This window comes from Pipistrellus kuhlii, unplaced genomic scaffold, assembly GCF_014108245.1.
Source record: "Pipistrellus kuhlii isolate mPipKuh1 unplaced genomic scaffold, mPipKuh1.p scaffold_m20_p_6, whole genome shotgun sequence".
Classification (NCBI taxonomy): Eukaryota; Metazoa; Chordata; class Mammalia; order Chiroptera; family Vespertilionidae; genus Pipistrellus; species Pipistrellus kuhlii.
Genome location: NW_023425562.1, coordinates 4,267,089 through 4,285,000, shown reverse-complemented (window position 1 = coordinate 4,285,000; position 17,912 = coordinate 4,267,089). Strand labels below are relative to the sequence as shown.

General features: G+C 54.6%; 1 protein-coding gene and 1 long non-coding RNA gene across 13 annotated transcripts in view; one reads left to right on the top strand and one right to left on the bottom strand.

Annotated features, from left to right (window-relative positions):
* The window catches only part of PTPRT (protein tyrosine phosphatase receptor type T), an 845,125-nt gene extending 838,751 nt beyond the window's left edge, over window positions 1–6,374 (bottom strand). For all 12 annotated transcript variants that reach the window (XM_045574406.1, XM_045574409.1, XM_036418808.2 and 9 more), the window contains exon 1: window positions 6,299–6,374. In XM_045574406.1, the coding sequence (XP_045430362.1) occupies window positions 6,299–6,368 (70 nt within the window). In that variant the 5' untranslated portion in view covers window positions 6,369–6,374. The remainder of the gene's footprint in view (window positions 1–6,298) is intronic.
* Window positions 6,375–7,013: 639 nt separating this feature from the next.
* LOC123651547 lies at window positions 7,014–15,443 on the top strand. Its single transcript, XR_006740330.1, has 2 exons — window positions 7,014–7,111; window positions 14,451–15,443. It is a non-coding gene; the product is annotated as an uncharacterized LOC123651547 (long non-coding RNA).
* Window positions 15,444–17,912: the final 2,469 nt, after the last annotated feature.

The window sequence follows — 17,912 nt, the reverse complement described above, 5'->3', positions numbered from 1 at the left end:
TAGCTGTACAACTGACAGGCATTCTCTCGGGCTCTTGGCTGTGCCCACTTTCACAGCTGCAGAAATATGGGTTCCGAACAGAGAAGTAACTTATCAGGGACACGTCCCAAGCTGGGAGCCGGGATTTATATAGTTATACAACCGTAACCACCTCCCAGTTCTCAAATCTCTCCATCACTTCAAAGAATGCCCCCCATAAATCCCTGCTCCTGGGCCCAGCCCAGGCAACCACTGACCTGCTTTCTGTCTCTATACACTGAGTGGCCAGATGACCACTGATGACCTCTGAACGCATAATAATCTGGCCACTCAATGTACATCCTATATAATAAAAGGCTAATATATACTGAGTGGCCAGATTATTTTGCATTCAGAGATCATAATAATCTGGCCACTCAGTGTAGATTGGCCTTTTCTGAATACTTCATATAGCATGTCACCTTTCGCATCTAACTTCTTTTGCTTAGCCTAATGCTTTATGAAGTTCATCCATGTTGTGGCACACACTATATATATATATATATATATATATATTGACTAGAGGCCCAGTGCATGAAATTTGTGTGGGGGGAAGCGGGGGAAGGGAGGGGAAAGGGGCAGAGGTGCTCAGCCTGACCTGCACCCTCTCCTATCTGGGACCCCTCGGGAGATGTCCTACTGCTGATTTAAACCAGCAATCAGGCATGCCTCACAATCCAGACCTCTGGCTCCTAACTGCTCGCCTGCCTGCCTGCCTGCCTTCTAGCCCTTAACCCCTCTGCCTGCTTGCCTGGTCACCCCTAACCCCTCTGCCTGCTGGCCTAATAGCCCCTACATTGCCCCCTGCCAGCCTGATTGCTCCTACCTTGCCCTCCTGCCAGCCTGATCGCCCCTATCTTGCCCCCTGCCAGCCTGATCACCCCTAACTTGCTCTCCTGCTGACCTGATCACCCCTAATTGCCTCTGCCTTGGCCCCTGGTCGAAGCTGCAATCTGGCCTCTCTCCGTCTGGCCTCCCCCAAGTCTGGCCTCCCCCAGTCTGGCCTCCATCTGTCTGAGCCTGGGCCCTTTGCAGTCACTGCAGCTTTGTCTAAAAGGGCTTCCGGAAGGTTGTCCAGAACACATCCGCTCTAATTAGCATATTACCCTTTTATTAGTATAGATGGCTCATTCTTTTTTATTCCTAGCCCTAGTCCATTGGACGGATTCACCAGTTGGTCACTGAGGTGGCTTCCAGATTGGGGCTACCATGACTAATGCTGCCAGGAGCATTCACACGTGTCTTTGTGTGTCCATGTTTCCAGTTCCGTTGGGTAGATTTCTAGAAGTGGAACTGCTGGACCCTATGGTGTATGTACATTTAACTTTTCAAAGAAACTGCCAAACTGCTTACCAAAGTGGTATCACCATTTTTTATTCCCTCCAGCAAACAATAAAAATTTTAAGCTGAATGTTCAAGAAATTGAAAAGACTATAACTCTTCCACGCACGCACCAGTGGATGTGTGTGTGTCAGGCAGCAGACTGACTCCCGTGTGAGATGAAAACGCGTCAGTAACACTGCGGGTCACGTGAGAGTGTTAGTTACCCACCAGCCGGGTGCTGGGCCCCGGGGCTCCCAGCAGCCCTGCCTGTGTAATTGGCTCAGACGGGCCCAGTGAAATAACACTGGCGTTTGAGATAAACACGCTGAATGACCCCCCTCTCTCAGTGGCTCCGCATCCTTTCACCACACCGCCTTTCTGACACATTCATTCCAATTTTCCCCAGGTGACTTCTGATAGGCCCCTTGGGAATCTAAGCCCAGAATCCTCACTGGGTCCCTCGGTAGCTTCTTTGCTGCCTGAAACTCTTACGAATAGATGACAAGTAAACGGCACTGACCTGTTTGTGTCTCCGTTTTCCAGGCAAATAAAAGTGTCCGGCAAGCCCACACCGAATTCTGAACCCCGTGGTCACGATGGCCAACCCGGACACAATACTAGTGATCACCATGTCCCTCTGGCTGCACCTGGACGTTATTAATCCGTTAAAACAAGTCTGTGGGTTTCTCCCTCTCCAACCCAATTCGACTCCGTTTTATCTAATTTTGGAGACATTCCAGCAGCTTTCTAATATCTACATGGTGTTGCCTCCCAGCCCAAGTCTGTAATGCGCTTGTAAAGGCTATTACACTTGTTGGACATGGTTTATTTTCAATAACCTCATAGCTTTTCCCCTTTTTTATTTTTTGGAATGCCACAGCCTTCTGTATGTCAGCTTATTCTTTGCTTGTTACCGAGGGCACAACGCGCCTGCCCCCTGAGGCCCTGGAGCGCATGCACCTGGTTTCTGGGTAAGAGATGGGCATGGATGAGGGACAGGGCCCTGGAGGGGGGGAAGGTTGGAGGAGGAAGGGTGGCAGGAACGGAGAGGGGATAAACCCAAACACTTTCCCATTACAATGTGCAACCATGTGTATTTTTTAATCGGTTCTCATTTAGGAACGTAAACGTACTTAAAACAGTCCCTGTCTAAACCCCTGAATGGCCACATGTATTAGTGTCACCTGTTAGAAATTTTCATTTTAAATCTCCTTCTGGTGGCAGGGAATCAACCTCCAACAAGACGAAAAAGTAGAAATCATCACCAAAACCTGCCATCTCACTGCCAATTCCTAACCCAGCTGCCCACCAATGCTCCTCTGGCCTGTGTCCACACACCGATGCCAAGGCCAGCCCCCGACCAAGCTCCGGGAGGAATCAAGTCCCGCTGTGCACGGTCCCCTCTTCACTCCGCACGCACCATCTTCAGTCTTCCCAGAATCCAAAGAAGCAGCGATAACCATCCCCTCTCACAAATGAGAAGCTGGGGATCCAAGAAGAGGAATGAAGTGCGCGAGCTGGCAAAGCTGGAGAGAGCAGCAGTGGCAGGATTCAAACTTAGGACTTCGGACTCCAAAGCTCACCCTCATTTCTCTCTCTCTCCTCCCCTGCCCCCCCCCCCCTCTCTCTCTCTCTCTCCCAGACTGCCTCTCGGCTTCAACTCCCGTATCCCTCGCCATGGTTGCCAAGAGACGCCACCATCTCTTCATCCTCATCATCAATAAATATTTATCAAGGGCCCACCGCCTATATGGCATTGCCCGTTTCCACAGCAACGCCGCCCGAGAGTCATGGGAGTATCCCATGCTGAAAAGAACAATGCTGTGACGCCCTGTGATCATGGCTCTGAAAGGTGAGGGTTACGTAGGACAGCGGACGCCTCTCGGCTGGCAGCTCGGACAGAGCCCGCAGGAGCTGTGTGCGTGTGTGTGTGTGTGTGTGTGTGTGTGTGTGTGTGTGTGCCGGGGGGCTGGGGGGGACGGGACGGGGAAGCAAGAAGAAATTAAGTGGAGGAGAAAGAAGGATAGTGCGTTATAACCCAAGAAGATGGTCTGCTGTCACCGGGGATGTGTTTGCAATTGCTGCTGAAACAGGATCCAAGCCAGGTTTGCACGTTAATTGTTCTTTTATCAGGAAACAAATCGAGCAATCCAAGACCGAAAGTGAGATCTGACTGTACTGCTAACAGTTCCCCAGAGGCCTCTGGCAATGATTATCGCGTTAAATGACCGCACTGCTAAAGACTGCGATCGCAAGCCAGCCCCCTCTAGGATCCGTTTTCTGCTCTCAATATATGAAGGCGGATGCCCGGCAGAAAATGGACCAATTACCCCCTTCTCCGCTTGTTTAACTGTTTCCCTCTTAACCCATCCTAGATCATGTTTTGCCACACTCGTAACAGGCTGACTTTCGATGCTTTTTTTTTTTTTTTTACTAGCATTCCTTACAAAAATCATCCTGACTCCGGAAACACTCCTTAGAGTAAGGAGAATGGCACCATGGACTTCTGGACACAGGAACCAGCATGGTACAGCAAAACGTATCGCCCCAACTGCTTGCTAAATGGAAGCTTACAGACTTGAAGTTTCTTTCCAAAGTGGGAATTTTCATATTAAAAGAATAGAGAGAGCATGCCATTGAATTTAAAATGTATTATTTACCCAAACTTGACAAAAGTTTTAAACAAGAGTCTTTAAAGGAAATCAAGCTGTTTTTATATATATGCTAGATTTGGATTCCAACAATTTCTGTGTTTAGAAAAAAATGTAACATAAAGGCCCATTTTTAAAAGTCAACATTTGCAGCGTTCCTCATGAGGGAACCTAGGAAAGTCACCTAATTTAAATAGTCTGGTTAGCGTGAAACTAGAATGAATAGACGACACTGAAAATCCTCATTTTTGCAAATGAGGCTTAGGATACACCCAGTCACCAAAACAATCCACGCCCACTCACTTAAGGAGCCCCTGGAACAAACGTGGCCGCTTGCTCCGTGCAGGCTGTGGGCGATCCGCAGGAGCCAGCCGGCTCAGGTGGAACTGCAGGAAGCATATGGTGCCTGAACAGTCCATTTCTTCCCAAACTGTCCTCCAGGGTGGCTTTCCTTTCCCCTGGGTTCCAAAGAGCAAACAAAGAAAAGGTGCTCGCTCCTCACACTCCTCTGACGCCTTTTAACAAAAGGCTGCTGAATAAACACATTACTCATTTAAAATTTGAAAAGAAGTTCTATTCAGAGATGAAAGCAACTAGATTTGCATTTTAACCGTTGTGGGCGAGCGCCACCTGGCGGCAGCATCCCGAACCGGCGTGCTTTCTGCACGGAACTGGTCCCCAAGCCGCTCAGGCTTTACCGAACGCTAACCCAAGAACGGACCCCGTGAGACCCATGGTGGGATCTTTTTAATACTGTTTTGTTGCTGTTGTTGTTGTTGTTGTTGCTGCTGCTGCTGCTGCTGCTGCGACAACGTGAGCACATACTATTCCTGTGGGCCAGGACTTGGAGGACAGGGAAAACCTAAGGCACAAGGCATGCCGGGTCCCCAGGACCGCCACAAGCAGCCTCCCCCCCTCCCTCCTTAGCACGCCTCGCACAGACCCCAAAGCCAGGAAACCAGGACCTGAGCACCGTCTTTACATCAGCGTCATGTGTATCCTCTTCTCCCCCTGGCTAATCCGACCTTCTCCTCTTCACACGCCTCCAGGGAAGCGTCCTGGCCGCCTAACTTCCCCGCCGGGAGACAGGCTGTCCCTCCACACAAGCCCCACAGTCAGCTGCCGTTCGGGTCTGGAGCAAAGGAGCCTGGCATTTCAGGCAGAGGGTCCCTCCAGCGTCCTTAACTTCGGAGGCAGCCTGTCTGGAGAGGGCGCATTCCCGGAGCTCCCGGCCTGCCCGCCTGCCTGCTGTCTTTCTTCCTTCCTCTGCTGATAACAGAACGGGCCCGCCGGTCCTCAGCATCCGAAAGCGCCTTCCCTGAGTGCCACTGCTGGTCTCCGCCTGCCCCTGCGACCCGACCCCAGCAACCACCCCAACGCCAACGGGCGCGCAGGAACTTCAAGGTGATTTTGAACTTGGAAGCTTGCCTTCGCCGCTTCCTCCCTCCTCTCCTTCCCGCCACTGCTCTTTTGGGGGTTCGAGGGCTGGGAACCGCCTGTGGTGTGCAGTTTGGTGGTATGGAGGCCCCGAATCGTGGGGGTCTCCTGTGCATGCCAACGTGCCATCCGGAACACACCAGGGCACCCCCACACGGAGCATGCCCCTGCGCCCCTTCTCCCCATGGGCAGACCCACATAGGGGTCCCCCAAACTTTCCAGGAGCAGACTGAAGGCTCACAGGGCGAAGCCGCTCTGGAAATGTCCTTAACAGGCGCCCATTTGCTCGGGGGGAGGGAAGGGGGGGGGGGGAATATCGATCTGTGATGAGCACAGACCGCACAGGTGCAGTCGGCGCCGGGTGAGGACCGGCTGGAGGGCGGCGTGCACGGGGTGGTCCGGCGCTCCCCGTGCCTCCGGGAGGGAAGCAGCCCGGCGGCCCCGCCAGCCCCGCCGCTGACGCCCCGTCCGCAGCCCGAAGCGCGCGCTGCCCGGGGAGCCGCGGCCAGACCGCCCCGCGCCCATCCCGCACCCGCACACACGCGGGTGACGGATTCCGACAAGTGGGAGCAGCGAGTGGAAATGCCCGCAGCCGCCGCGAAAGTTCCTCCGCCGCCGGGGCCCGGGAGTGCGGCGGGCAACTTGGCCAACCGCGGGGCGCGGGGCGCGGGGCGCGGGGCGCGGGGCGCGGGGCGCGGGGCGCGGGGCGCGGGGCGCGGGGCGCGGGGCGCGGGGCGCGGGGCGCGGGCTCGCTGCCGGCGTCCGGAGGAGAGACCCGGGCTCTGGCCGCCGAGCCCCGAGCCACCACCGTCCCCCGCACCCGCCCAACTTTCCCCGGGGCCCGCCCGGGGCGGGCGGGGGGCACTCACCTGCGGCGCTCTGGGCGCGGGCGCCGGGCGGCAGGAGCAGGCAGAGGGCGAGCGCGGCGAGCAGCGCCATCCGGGCGGCGGCTCAGCCCCTGTCCCTGTCCCTGTCCCTGTCCCTGTCCGCGGGCGCCGGCGCCGGGGCTGGGGCGGGCGCGGGGCGGCCCCGCATCGCCGGCCGCTGGCGCTGGGTCTGCGGCTCCGGAGTCAGCGCCGCGCTGGGTCCGAGGCGCGGCGCGAACTGAGGCTGGAGAGGCGGCGGCTGGGCGGCCGGGGGCGGGCCGGGGGCGGTGTCCCCCGAGTCCTAACGCCGCCGCCCGGCGCTCCGCCCACCGCGCTCACCCCCGCGCCCGCGCCCCGCGCCCGCTCAGCCTGGGCTCCGGGCTCTGCACAGTCACGCGCCTAACGCATCCCCTCCGCCCGCACACACACCACACACACACACACACACACAAACACACACCGCACACTCCGCACACACCCGCACACACACACCGCACATACACCCACACACACTCGCACACACACCGCACACACCCGCATACACACCCGCACACACACCGCACACACACCGCACACACACACACATCGCACATACACCCGCACACAGCGCACACACACACACCGCACACACACCGCACATACACCCGCGCACACACACACCGCACGAGCAAGCCCCGCGGGGTCCTCGCCCCTGTGCCCCCCGCAGCCAGGCATCCCTGCCGGCTGGGGCGCAGGCACCGGGGGCGGCGGGGGGAGGGGGGGGGCGGGGGGTGAAAAGGGGAACGACAGCCTTTTGAACTCGGAATGGGAGAACAGGTGAGTGGGGGGGGGGGTGCGATGGGGGAGGCGGGGAGGAAGCCAGTGAATGGGGTGGTGGTCCGGGAGAGGAGGAACGGGGCATCTGCCCTAAACTGGGGCGGCAGGCACCTGCTGGCGAGGCCTGGGCACGCCCTGAGATGAGAATTTCGTCCAAGCGTCAGCACCTGCCAACACACACACAAACACACACACACACACACACACACACACACACTCTCACACTCACACACACTCACACTCACACACTCTCTCTCTCTTCTGGGCGCCTGACTGACCACGCTGCGGTCACCTGCCCCCCCCTCCCGCTCCCATCAGCGCCCAGGTATCCTCTGAGCCACCCACATCTCTCCCTGTCCCGCCCCCACGTTGGAGGGGCAGAGCGGCACTCCTTTCCCGCCACTCCTTTCCCCGCTGCCTCACCCCCTTCCCTTCCTCCAGAAACTGAACCGGGCAGCCTGCTCCTTTTTCTCCCCGGTCTGAACAGAGGCCTGCTGGGGGCTGGAAACCACAGATCAGAGTCAACCCTGTCCCCTCGCTCAGACTCTGCCCTCCTGGGAGCGGGGCTCTCCGGGACCCTGGCCTGGGGAGGGGGGTGGGGGCGGGGCTGTAAAAACCGGGGGCTGAACACCTGGGCAATGCTCCTTCCTATCAGGACAGCCATCCCCCTCCCTCCCCCTGCAACCCTCATCCTTGGAATTCCAAGAATTGGGCTGGACAGACTTTGGGGGCGAAATATAATCAGGCCTGGCCAGGATTTCCATAGCGGGGCGCCTGCACTCTGGATTGAGTTGCTACAGCAGAGAACACCGGGCCTCTCTGCCTCCTCCTCACCCCCCCCCACTCCCCCCCAGTTTCCACCGGGTGGAGGGGGTCAGTGCCCTTGAATAAGACCCATTACCTCCCCACCCTCACATGTAACCCTAGGCAATTGCTTCTGCCCTCTGGCTGCCACCACTACCCCCACCTTCACAAGGTGAAGGGCTTGGACTGGTCTATTGGCATAGCCAGTGTGTCTCACACACACACACTCTCTCTCTCACACACACACACACACACACACACACACTCACACACTCACACATACACACACACATTGCCAGGCAGGCTTCTCCAGGTCCTGGTTCCCAGGTCCCCTGTCTGGGGGAGGTGGGACTGCACCGGTGGGGATGGTGGGAACTCTGAGTGGGACCTCACAGGCTGCCTCGGGAATTCTTAACACTTAACAATTCTACAAACACTTAACGGAACACCTAACTGGGCGCCTTACTCAGTGCCAAGTCTCTGGGGAGGCAGAGATGAATGGCCCTCAGGACATGTGGAAGGGGAGATCACTTAGGCCAGTGGTCGGCAAACAGCGGCTCACGAGCCACATGCGGCTCTTTGGCCCCTTGAGTGTGGCTCTTCCAAAAAATACCACGTGCAGGCTCACACGTACAGTGCCACTGAAACTCCGTGGCCCATGCGCAGAGTCGGTTTTCGGAAGAAATTTCAATCACTGTACTATCTATTTTGAAGAAGTGGTTCTAACACCAAGCCATACTCAAGGGGCCAAAGAGCCGCATGTGGCTCGCGAGTTGCAGTTTGCCAACCACTGCTTTAGGCTCAGAGCTAAACTGCTGCCTGTTTCCTACCCTCACCCAGGGCCTGCAGAGAGGCCTGACCCCAGTCCATGACCTATGCCCCTAGGCATGGCTGACCCCAGTCCATGACCTATGCCCCTAGGCATGGCTGACCCCATTCCATGACCTATGCCCCTAGGCATGGCTGATCGCAGGGCACGGCCAGACCTAGAGCAGCAGGAGGGTTCTAAGCCAGTAATGAGCTCGGTGTCACACTTCTAACTTGTCCCCGCTCCCTGGGGCTCCTCTTCACGCCCTCTCGAGCTCTCTGAGAAGTAGAAACACCAGTTCTGTGTCTTCAGAGCACACGCCCTCCTGCACCCTCCTGAGCCCCCCACTGTGTCACATGGCTGCCCGAAAAGCTCCCAAGGGTGAATGGGGTTCGTGTGGCCTGAGAGAGGCTCCATTGCCAAGGTAGCCCAGCCGGGGGAGCAAGCCCAGTGCCCGGCCTCGGCCCGGGCTGTGCCCGCCCAGCTGCCCGGCCCTCTGTGCTCTCCCAGCCGCCTGCACGCCCAGAAACGGCCCTCTGTGCTCTCCCAACCACCTGCACACCCAGGTGCCCGGCCCTCTGTGCTCTCCCAGGAGCACCTGCTCCCGCCGGCTCATGGCAGGGCCCTGGCACCAGGCACACCGCTGAGCTCGGGCACCCGCTGTTCCCTCTGCATGGACCACCCTTCCCAGCATCGTTTCCCTGGTGAACTCGCGTTAAGGTTTCCTGTGAATCTTTGGCCGAGACGCACTTCCTGCCCAAGACCTGGCGGCTGTGGTGATGCTTCTCACACGGTGGGGATGTGGTTTCTCTCTGGGTCAGTTCCACGGACCCCAGTTCTCACTTAAGAGGATCTTGGCCACAGATGGCTCTCACCAGGCCCCCTCTGAACCGGCTTCTGGGGGGGGGGGGGTGGCAGCAGCATCCTGCACCCTCCCTCACAGGGGCCCAGGGCTCATTAGAAAAGAGTGGCTGTGGCTGCTTCCCCCCCCCCCCAAACCCCCATCAGCCTGGGAGCTCCGGGCTGGCTCAGCCTCAGTGCTGGAGCCAGGAGCTGGAGAGGGCGCACTGGCATTCTGCCGCCCCTTCCATTCTGCTCAAGAAGGCAGCCTCTGATCCTTAGGGTGACTCAGTCCTTCTCTGGGCCTCAGTTTTCTTATCTGAGCAGTGGGCTCCCTCTCAGCTCTGGTGGGGGCCCGAGGCCGGAGCGGCCAGACATTTTAGCTGCAGATCTCCTCACCCCAGCAGTCAGCGGGGAAGCCTGAACCTCAGGGCATCCTGTCAGCAAGTGAGCTAGCCGTCTGCCCTGTGCCAGGGACCCGCAGGCGGGAGGCTGGCAGCTTGTGCAGTAGCCGCAGTAGTTGGTTCTTGGAGCTTACAGTGAGGGGAGGAGACTGGACAGAGAGAAGGAGGGGAAGGGCAGGGAGAGGCAGAGATGGCTTCCATCTGTCCCCTTCTGTCCCCCAGCTCCCCCCCACCCCCCAGGGATAGTCAGAGCTCCAGTAGGGAGCAAAGCATGGGGTGGGGAAACTGGGGAGACACCTTGGGTCAAGGTGCCTCACTCCCCTGATGGGAAAAGCAGGTGACAGCTACTCTTTTATTCCCATCTGACGAAGGAGGAAACTGAGGCACCAAGAGGGCAAAGACCCTGTGTAAGGAGGTGGCCAAGGAATGGCCACCCCATGAGAGAGAATCTTTTCTTAATGTGAAGCGAGCACCACTAGCCATTTCCATTTAAAATTTAGAAACTCCATTTTAAGTCATTCTAACCACACCTGAAGTGTTCAGTGGCTGCCATATTGGAGGCACAGATATAGAACATGTCCATCATCACAGGAAATTCTGTTTGTGCTGCTCAGGACTGCCCATGGCTGCTTTTTCTAGAAAGTTCCAGATGAATGTGCTGCTCCAGAACAGAGGTCAGCAGGCTTACTCCGGGTTTGGTCCACTTCCTGCGTTTATCAATAAAGCTTTATTGGAACACATGCCGCGTGTGTATTTACATGGTGCCTGTGGCTGCTGTCTGTGCTACAGAGCAGCGCTGAGAGACCAGAATGCCGACAGAACAAAACGGTTGGCTCATGAGGTTACCCTGTCTTGCCCTTTACAGAGGTTTGCCGGCCCCTCTCTGCAGGCAGTCTCGCCGCACGGTCTGATAAGCATTGGGGTGTGAGCCTTGGACCAGCAGCAGCAGCAGCAGCACCTGGGAACCTGTTAGAAATGCACATTCTCAGGTCCCATCCCTGACTTACTGAATCAGGCATGCTGGCGGTGGGGCCCAGGAACCTGTGTTTGAAGCAGCTTCCCAGGACCTTCCGATGCAGGCTCCAGTTGAAAACCACTCATCTGAGCGCCCACGCAGGAAATGCCACCCGGTGACTGGCACGGGGAAGGTGCTACGAGGCTCCCATGAGAACAGAGGAGTTTGGAAAGATGTCAGAAGAGTGACAGCCCATTCGCTGCCCGGCCCCTCTGCAGCAAAGCCTCCCGGAGCCCTGTGATGAGGCCGGGCCCGTGGCCCTCCCCGCACCCTCAGCCGCCTGTGCCCCGGCCCAGGGCCCTCCCCGCCCCCGCCAGCAGCCCCACCCGCCCGCAGAGTTGTCAGCACGTTCGGAGCTGTCTCCACACATAAATTCATGGACCAGCTGTCTCTTTTAATCTGGTTGCAAGATGAAACCATTAATAGATGTCAGACACATTGGCAATGATCTCTTCATTAATTATTTCCTCCTTTCTGAGGAAAAAAAAAAAGTTAGTAACAAGCCACCATCAATAATTCAAAAATACAAGTTAACCTTTCTATTAGCAGAGTGGCTTCTGCACACACCACGGACTTCTCAGAGCCAGTAGCTCCGGCTTGAATAATGTTTTTATGGCGGGAACATTAATGCTGTCTGTCAAGACGCGCAATTATAAATAACCCAAATGCGACTTAGAGACGATAAGTATTTCTCAAGTGTAACCTCGTGAGCCAACCATTTTGTTCTGTGACATCATGCTGTATCCCCCAGCAGGACTTGACAGGGCGGGATAGTGGCGGGGGGGGGGGGGGGGGGGGGGGGGTTGTATTTGCAGGGTGAGAGTTCCACTGCTTCAAAGCTGGCTCCTCTTTCTGGGGACATGAAGAAAGCCCTAACCAGTTTGGCTCAGTGGATAGAGTGCCGGCTTGCAGACTGAAAGGTCCCAGGTTCGATTCCCGTCAAGGACATGTATCTTGGTTGCAGGCACATCCCCAGTGGGGGCTGTGCAGGAGGCAGCTGATCGATGTTTCTCTCTCACGGATGTTTCTAACTCTATATCCCTCTCCCTTCCTCTCTGTAAAATAATAATAATAATAATAATAATAAAATAAAAATAGTCTCTATCTTTAAAAAAAAAAAGAAAGAAAGAAAAGAAAAGAAAAGAAAAGAAAAGAAAAGAAAAGAAAAGAAAAGAAAAGAAAAGAAAAGGAAGCCCGGAGACACTTCTGACTTTGGTAAGGTGACCAGACGTCCCGCTTTTGGGAGGATAGTCCTGATTTTTAACAATTTGTCCCGCGTCCCGCGGGGTTTTAAAAAAGTCCCGATTTTCAAACGCCGTGGGACTCGGGACAAATTGTTAAAAATCGGGACGTCTGGTCACCTTAGACTTGGGTGACTTTGGTTTGGATGTCAGCAGGCTCTTGGTACGCATCCCGTGTCCCTTACACCCTTCCTGCTCCTCCTCTGAGAGGATTCTCAGGCCCCAACACCTCCTTCCTTCTCTAGAACGGGCTACATTTTGGGTGAGGCCTCCCTTTGCCACCGAGGTGACCATGAACCAGTTACTTCTCCCCCTCCAAATCCGTTCCCCCACCTGTGAAATCGGGGTGATTATTTCTACCTCGCCGAGCTGAGTGGGAATTAAGTGAGTTAATGGAGGTGAAAACACCTCCAGGCTTGGCCCACTCAAAAGATACTTTCTTTCCTATTCCAAGACTTAGGCTGGCCACACCGCCCAGCCTTGACTCCAGGCCAACTGCCGCAGACATCTGGACGGCAGCGCAGCATGGAGAGCCAGCTGCTTCGTCTGTGGGCCAGAGCACCAGCTCACGGTCCAGACTATTGGCAGGTGGACTCAGTGCCGGAGAGGTCCTGCATGGAATGCCGGACCTGCAGCTCACTTTGCCTAAGTGGGCTCTGCCAGACAGCTGTTTCTCTTAATTACACACACACACACACACACACACACAACAACAACAACAACAACAACAACAAAATGAAGCGATGTGTGCCAGGCACCCTCCGTGGATGTTTGCATATCTAATTGTGGCCAGCCTCTTGCTGAGCAGTGGGGATGCCAAAACAATGTGACCCCATCCACAGGAGCCACGCCACGAGGTCCCGCCAGCACTCAGGAGCAGGGTGGTGGTGGCAGTGTCAGGGTCTGACTCATGACCGTCAAACATGACAAAGATAGCACCCCAGCCGGGACTTCTTGCCTCCAGGAAAGTATCGATAGTTCTCTAACGAAGCAGCAAAAACACATCTGTTCTCCCAGCAGCCTGGTGTCTTGGAAGTGGGCACGGGTCTCATCAGAGCACTGAGCTCCCCTAGGACTCTCAGCCCCTCTCCTTGTTCCTGGCTCCATCCCCGGGTTCAGGAGGGTCCCAGGTAGGCAGGGACTTGCCTACCGCAGGTGGAGTGAACCTATCACTCCTCACATCTCCCTGCAGGGAGCTCAGCTCAAACCTCAGCTCCTCTCTGCCTCCTCTCCCCACCCACACTCTACACAGCAGTCAACAAGACCATCCCTCTAGTCTACAGCAGTGTCTCCCAAACTTCTCTCATGATGAGAATCACCTGGTGAAGTTGTTAAACTACAGATTCCTGAATCCCAACTAAGAAGTACTAAACTAGAATTTTTGGGAACATATAGGTAAAATTGTATACTTAAATAGTGCTCTAAGACAGAGCACTGTCTTAGTTTCTAGTTTAGCACTTCTTAGTTGGGATTCAGGAATCTGTATTCTAATAACCAGCTGACTTTCATCATGAGAGAAGTTTGGAAAACACTGCTCTACAGCCTTGTCACTCGCCAGCTAAAATCCCTTCACGCATGCCCCGTGGCCCTCAGAATAAACTTCACTGGCTGGGCTTTGCCTGCCTTTCTAAGCCCGTTCCTCCTGAATTCACCTTGAACTCCCCCCACATGGAGCCCTCATCCGGTAGAGAAGAAAAGAAGGGCATTCTGGGAGCTGGAACAGCTAGACCCCTGGTCAGCAAACTGCAGCTCAAGAGCCACATACGGTTCTTTGGCCCCTGGAGTGTGGCTCTTCCACAAAATACTATGGCCTGGGCAAGTCTATTTTGAAGAAGTGGCGTTAGAAGTTTAAGTTTTAAAAAATTGGCTCTCAAATTTCAATTGTTGCACTGTTGATATTGGGCTCCGTTGATTAATGAGTTTGCCGACCACTGAGCTAGGCAAAAGTTCACAGAAGTGAGAGTCTGAACGTTCAAATAGGACTCATGGAGAGGGTGTGGTGGGAAAGTTGATGGTACTCTCCACATCGGTCCACAGGACACGCCCACTCCAGACCCGCTCAGGGTGTTGGTTGGTATCACATGGAACTGGGTCAGAATTTCTTTCTGCCAAGGGCAAATTGGGTATTTATCACATCATTCTCGGGCCACACAAAATTATCAACTTAAAAATTAGCCTTCTATATTTGGTCCAACATTTAATTAACTCACCTTTCATGCCTTGGCAGGGCCAGACCAAATGTTGCTGGCACGTTGGTGAGTGGCTGACGCAGTGTCAGCAGCAAGGGGAGCTGAGAGCCTCCGGGGACCACGCTGAGCCTTCTGAGGCCACCAGGTCTGCATCTTGACCGAGTCTGTGTCTCTGGTACCTACAAGGGCTTAGAGGAGGAGCGCTGAGCCTGGAACACGTACCTACGTTGTATTTTAGGCAAGACTCCTTGAGGACATTGGGCTCCAACAAGTAGTGAAAACAGGAGTCCAGTGATGCATTTAGCTAAAAGGCTTCCGAGCACATTCAGGCAAAGCTGGATCCAGGGACTCAATTGCCATTCATTCTCTCCCCGATCCACCGCTCTCCATGTCTTAGTTGTGCTCCTCTCGGTGGGTAGTCAGAGAAATTGGACAATGAAAGCTCCATCTATAGTTCTCACAGCTTAGCATTGTCAGAGACAGAGACAGAGACAGAGACAGAGACAGACAGAGGGGCCATTTGCAACACCCATGCCAAACTTTAGTGAATATGCAGGTTGATTAGAGTCACATTCCATTTCCTGAGACAACCTGTTTGGTCAGGGAAGTGGTGGGGAAGACAGTGGTCTCCTTGGCCAGCCTCGGTCATTGGCCACCCCTCTGTATTGGGGACGGTCCCCATAACTGCCAGCCAGTGAAGCCTATGGAGGGGGGAGGAGTGTCTTCTCCACGGGATCTTGGGTAGTCAGGTGACATCTATCCACCTCACTTATGCTTCGAGATGTTCATTAACCTCTTTAATGTGTGGTCTATAAACCTGCCCCTACACACAGGGTCTGCCCTCTCCTTACCCACCCCTCCTCTCGCCCCATGCCCCATCCAATCCCCATGCCTACATAGACCCCCTGAATTTACCCAGCCTCCTTCCCATTCCTCCATGCCAGAGCATAAGTGTCATCCTCAAAACGTTCTCACCAGCCAGCCACTCCATCGCCACGCCAGTGAAACAAATAATTCTTTCCATCTCAGAGGATGGCATCTGTTTTAATTTTTTTTTACTGTGCTACCCGGAAAGACATTTCCCCCAAAACGATAGCAGCAAGCTTCAGCCCCAGAACGTCCCTCGCCCCTCCTGGGCCTGACGGGATAGTGGCGGAAGATGCCCAAGCCAGCGACATTGTTCCTTGGCTTGACAGAACTGACTGCTCACGGTTATCCGAGCCATTCTCACGTCAAGGAAGACGTTGATAAATCATTATTTCTCCAAGCTAAAAAAAAAAAAAGTGCTAATACCTCAGGGCAGAACAAGAGTGAGTTTGTTGAAATGGACGTGAAGAATGGAGGGTACGATCTTGGAATGTAAAGCCGCAGGAAGTACCGTCTGGGAACACAGAAATCATCTGTCTTGTCTGAGGCCTGTCTCCAGAGAGGCAAGTGGAAGGGCTGGCTGGAGGGCAGAGTGGGCCCCGCGCTCTGGGGAGGGGGGCTGAAGGGCAGGGGGCCGAGATGTTGCTTTCCCCCAAAACACCATTCATCACTGTCTGCCCCCGAAGCTTGAAGACTGATCATCGTGGGGATGTTCCCCTTGGTTTTGCCTCTGCCTTCCTGACGTGCTTGAACTTGAGTTTGCTGTGAACCAGGCCTGCAGCCAGGAGCCTTATGCAGGATCCACCCTACAATTCTCTTATCATTCGCCCATTGACAGGGGGAAACGGAGGCACAAAGGAGGTTTGGTAACTGATAGTGTCGTTGGTGTTCGCTTTCCTCTCCACATCTCCTGGGCCTTTTAAGAAAACTGCGTTCATCGTGTCTTCAAACCACACACCAGGAATGTTAGAATTGGCAGGAAACCTCAAGTGTGACCATCTCAAACCCCTTGTCATTTTACAGACACTTCGATGGCACTTTGCCAGGAAACAAAAGTAAGTTCCATTTACCCAGAAGCCAGATGCCCTGTCATCAGTTCTGAGCAAGGCTCTCCCCTGAGCAGGAGGACGCATCGTTGTAGTTGGATTGATTTTGTTTCTCTGAGGCTTTGCTTTTCAAATGTCTCAGGCCTCTCCTGCTCCAGGAGAAACTGAGATATGATCGTGAGAACCGTATAGTCCCCAAAACTCCCCACATTAGCAAAGGGGGTGCTCCCCAGTGCTCATGGGGAGTGGGAGCCTCTGCTCCAGACACCGGCCCGCCGTATGACTCTTGTTTCCTGTGTGAAGAACATGAAGGGCCCCTGAATGTTGTAAAATATAAATGCATGGAATTTCGCAACCACTCAATAATCAGGTTCCTCCATTCCAATGGGAGGGGGAAAAATATCCAGAATTGGCGAATGTTAAATATTTCCTTGCCACTAATAATGCTTCCCCCTCCTTTCCTTATTTCCCTCATATAGCTCTTCTAACAGGAATTTATTTTCTATTTGAAAGCCAATCTCACTGGTTATTAGATATTCTCCCTGCTGTCGCTATCAGTAAATTATTAAACAGCTGACCAAGCTTTGTTTTAAAATGATTCTCTTATGAAGCTCAGTGATATATTTGTCGTGAATACCGAACGGCGCCTCGGTCCCTGAGGACGCGAGGATGATTCCTGTTTACTACCTTTAGCGAAACGTGCGGGCAATTAACAGGAAGAACCTGACTTAAGACACGGTCACGAACGAGGTCCGTGGCTCATTTATGTGATGCTCTCTTTGCTCATTAGACCCCTGCGTGGGAGGGAGAGGCCTGCACGAAGTGGCATGTAGACCTGCCTTTGGTCATCCCTCGCCTCCTTTCTTGCCCCCCATGGCTGAGCCTCCAGAAGCATGTGGGGATCCCCTCCTTATTTAAAGAAGCTGGTGGTTTTGAGTGCATTTCCTTGTAAAGAAAATAAACTTGATCCCCATCAAGTTCACCTGACCTGTTTGTGTCCTCTACGTCCTCATTTGCAAAATGGAAACCAGAATTACTACATGCAGGAGCTGGTCTAACCTCTCACCCACTGGCTCCTGCAGGAGTCTAGACTCTCCAGGTTGTAAGTGACAGATACCCAAAGTCACGTAAGCCATTGGCCAGTCCCAGCTGGAAGCCAGCAGAAACAGGAGCCAGGAAACCCAACTCCAGACTGTCTGAGTCCAGAGCATGTGCCTATAACCACTATAACATAAGGTCTCCCTATCTAACCCCATGAACACCACCCGGGCCGACACCCGGGTTATAGTCCCTCCCCAGATGCTGCGATCAGTCCTGTCCTAGGTCCTGAGGGATGTCAGGGGCCCCCCGTGGGGTGGGTGGTTCTTGCATTGCATTGTAATTCCTAGGGATGTCCACCAGAAGCACCCTGCATCCATATGATGCTGTCAGCCCTGACACCCGTTTGGAGTTACCACAAAGAAGTGGTGGGGGCCGAAACCGGTTTGGCTTAGTGGTGGAGCATCGGTCTGCGGACTCAGGGGCCCCGGGTTCGATTCCAGTCAGGGGCATGTACGTAGGTTGCGGGCACATCCCCAGTGGGGGGTG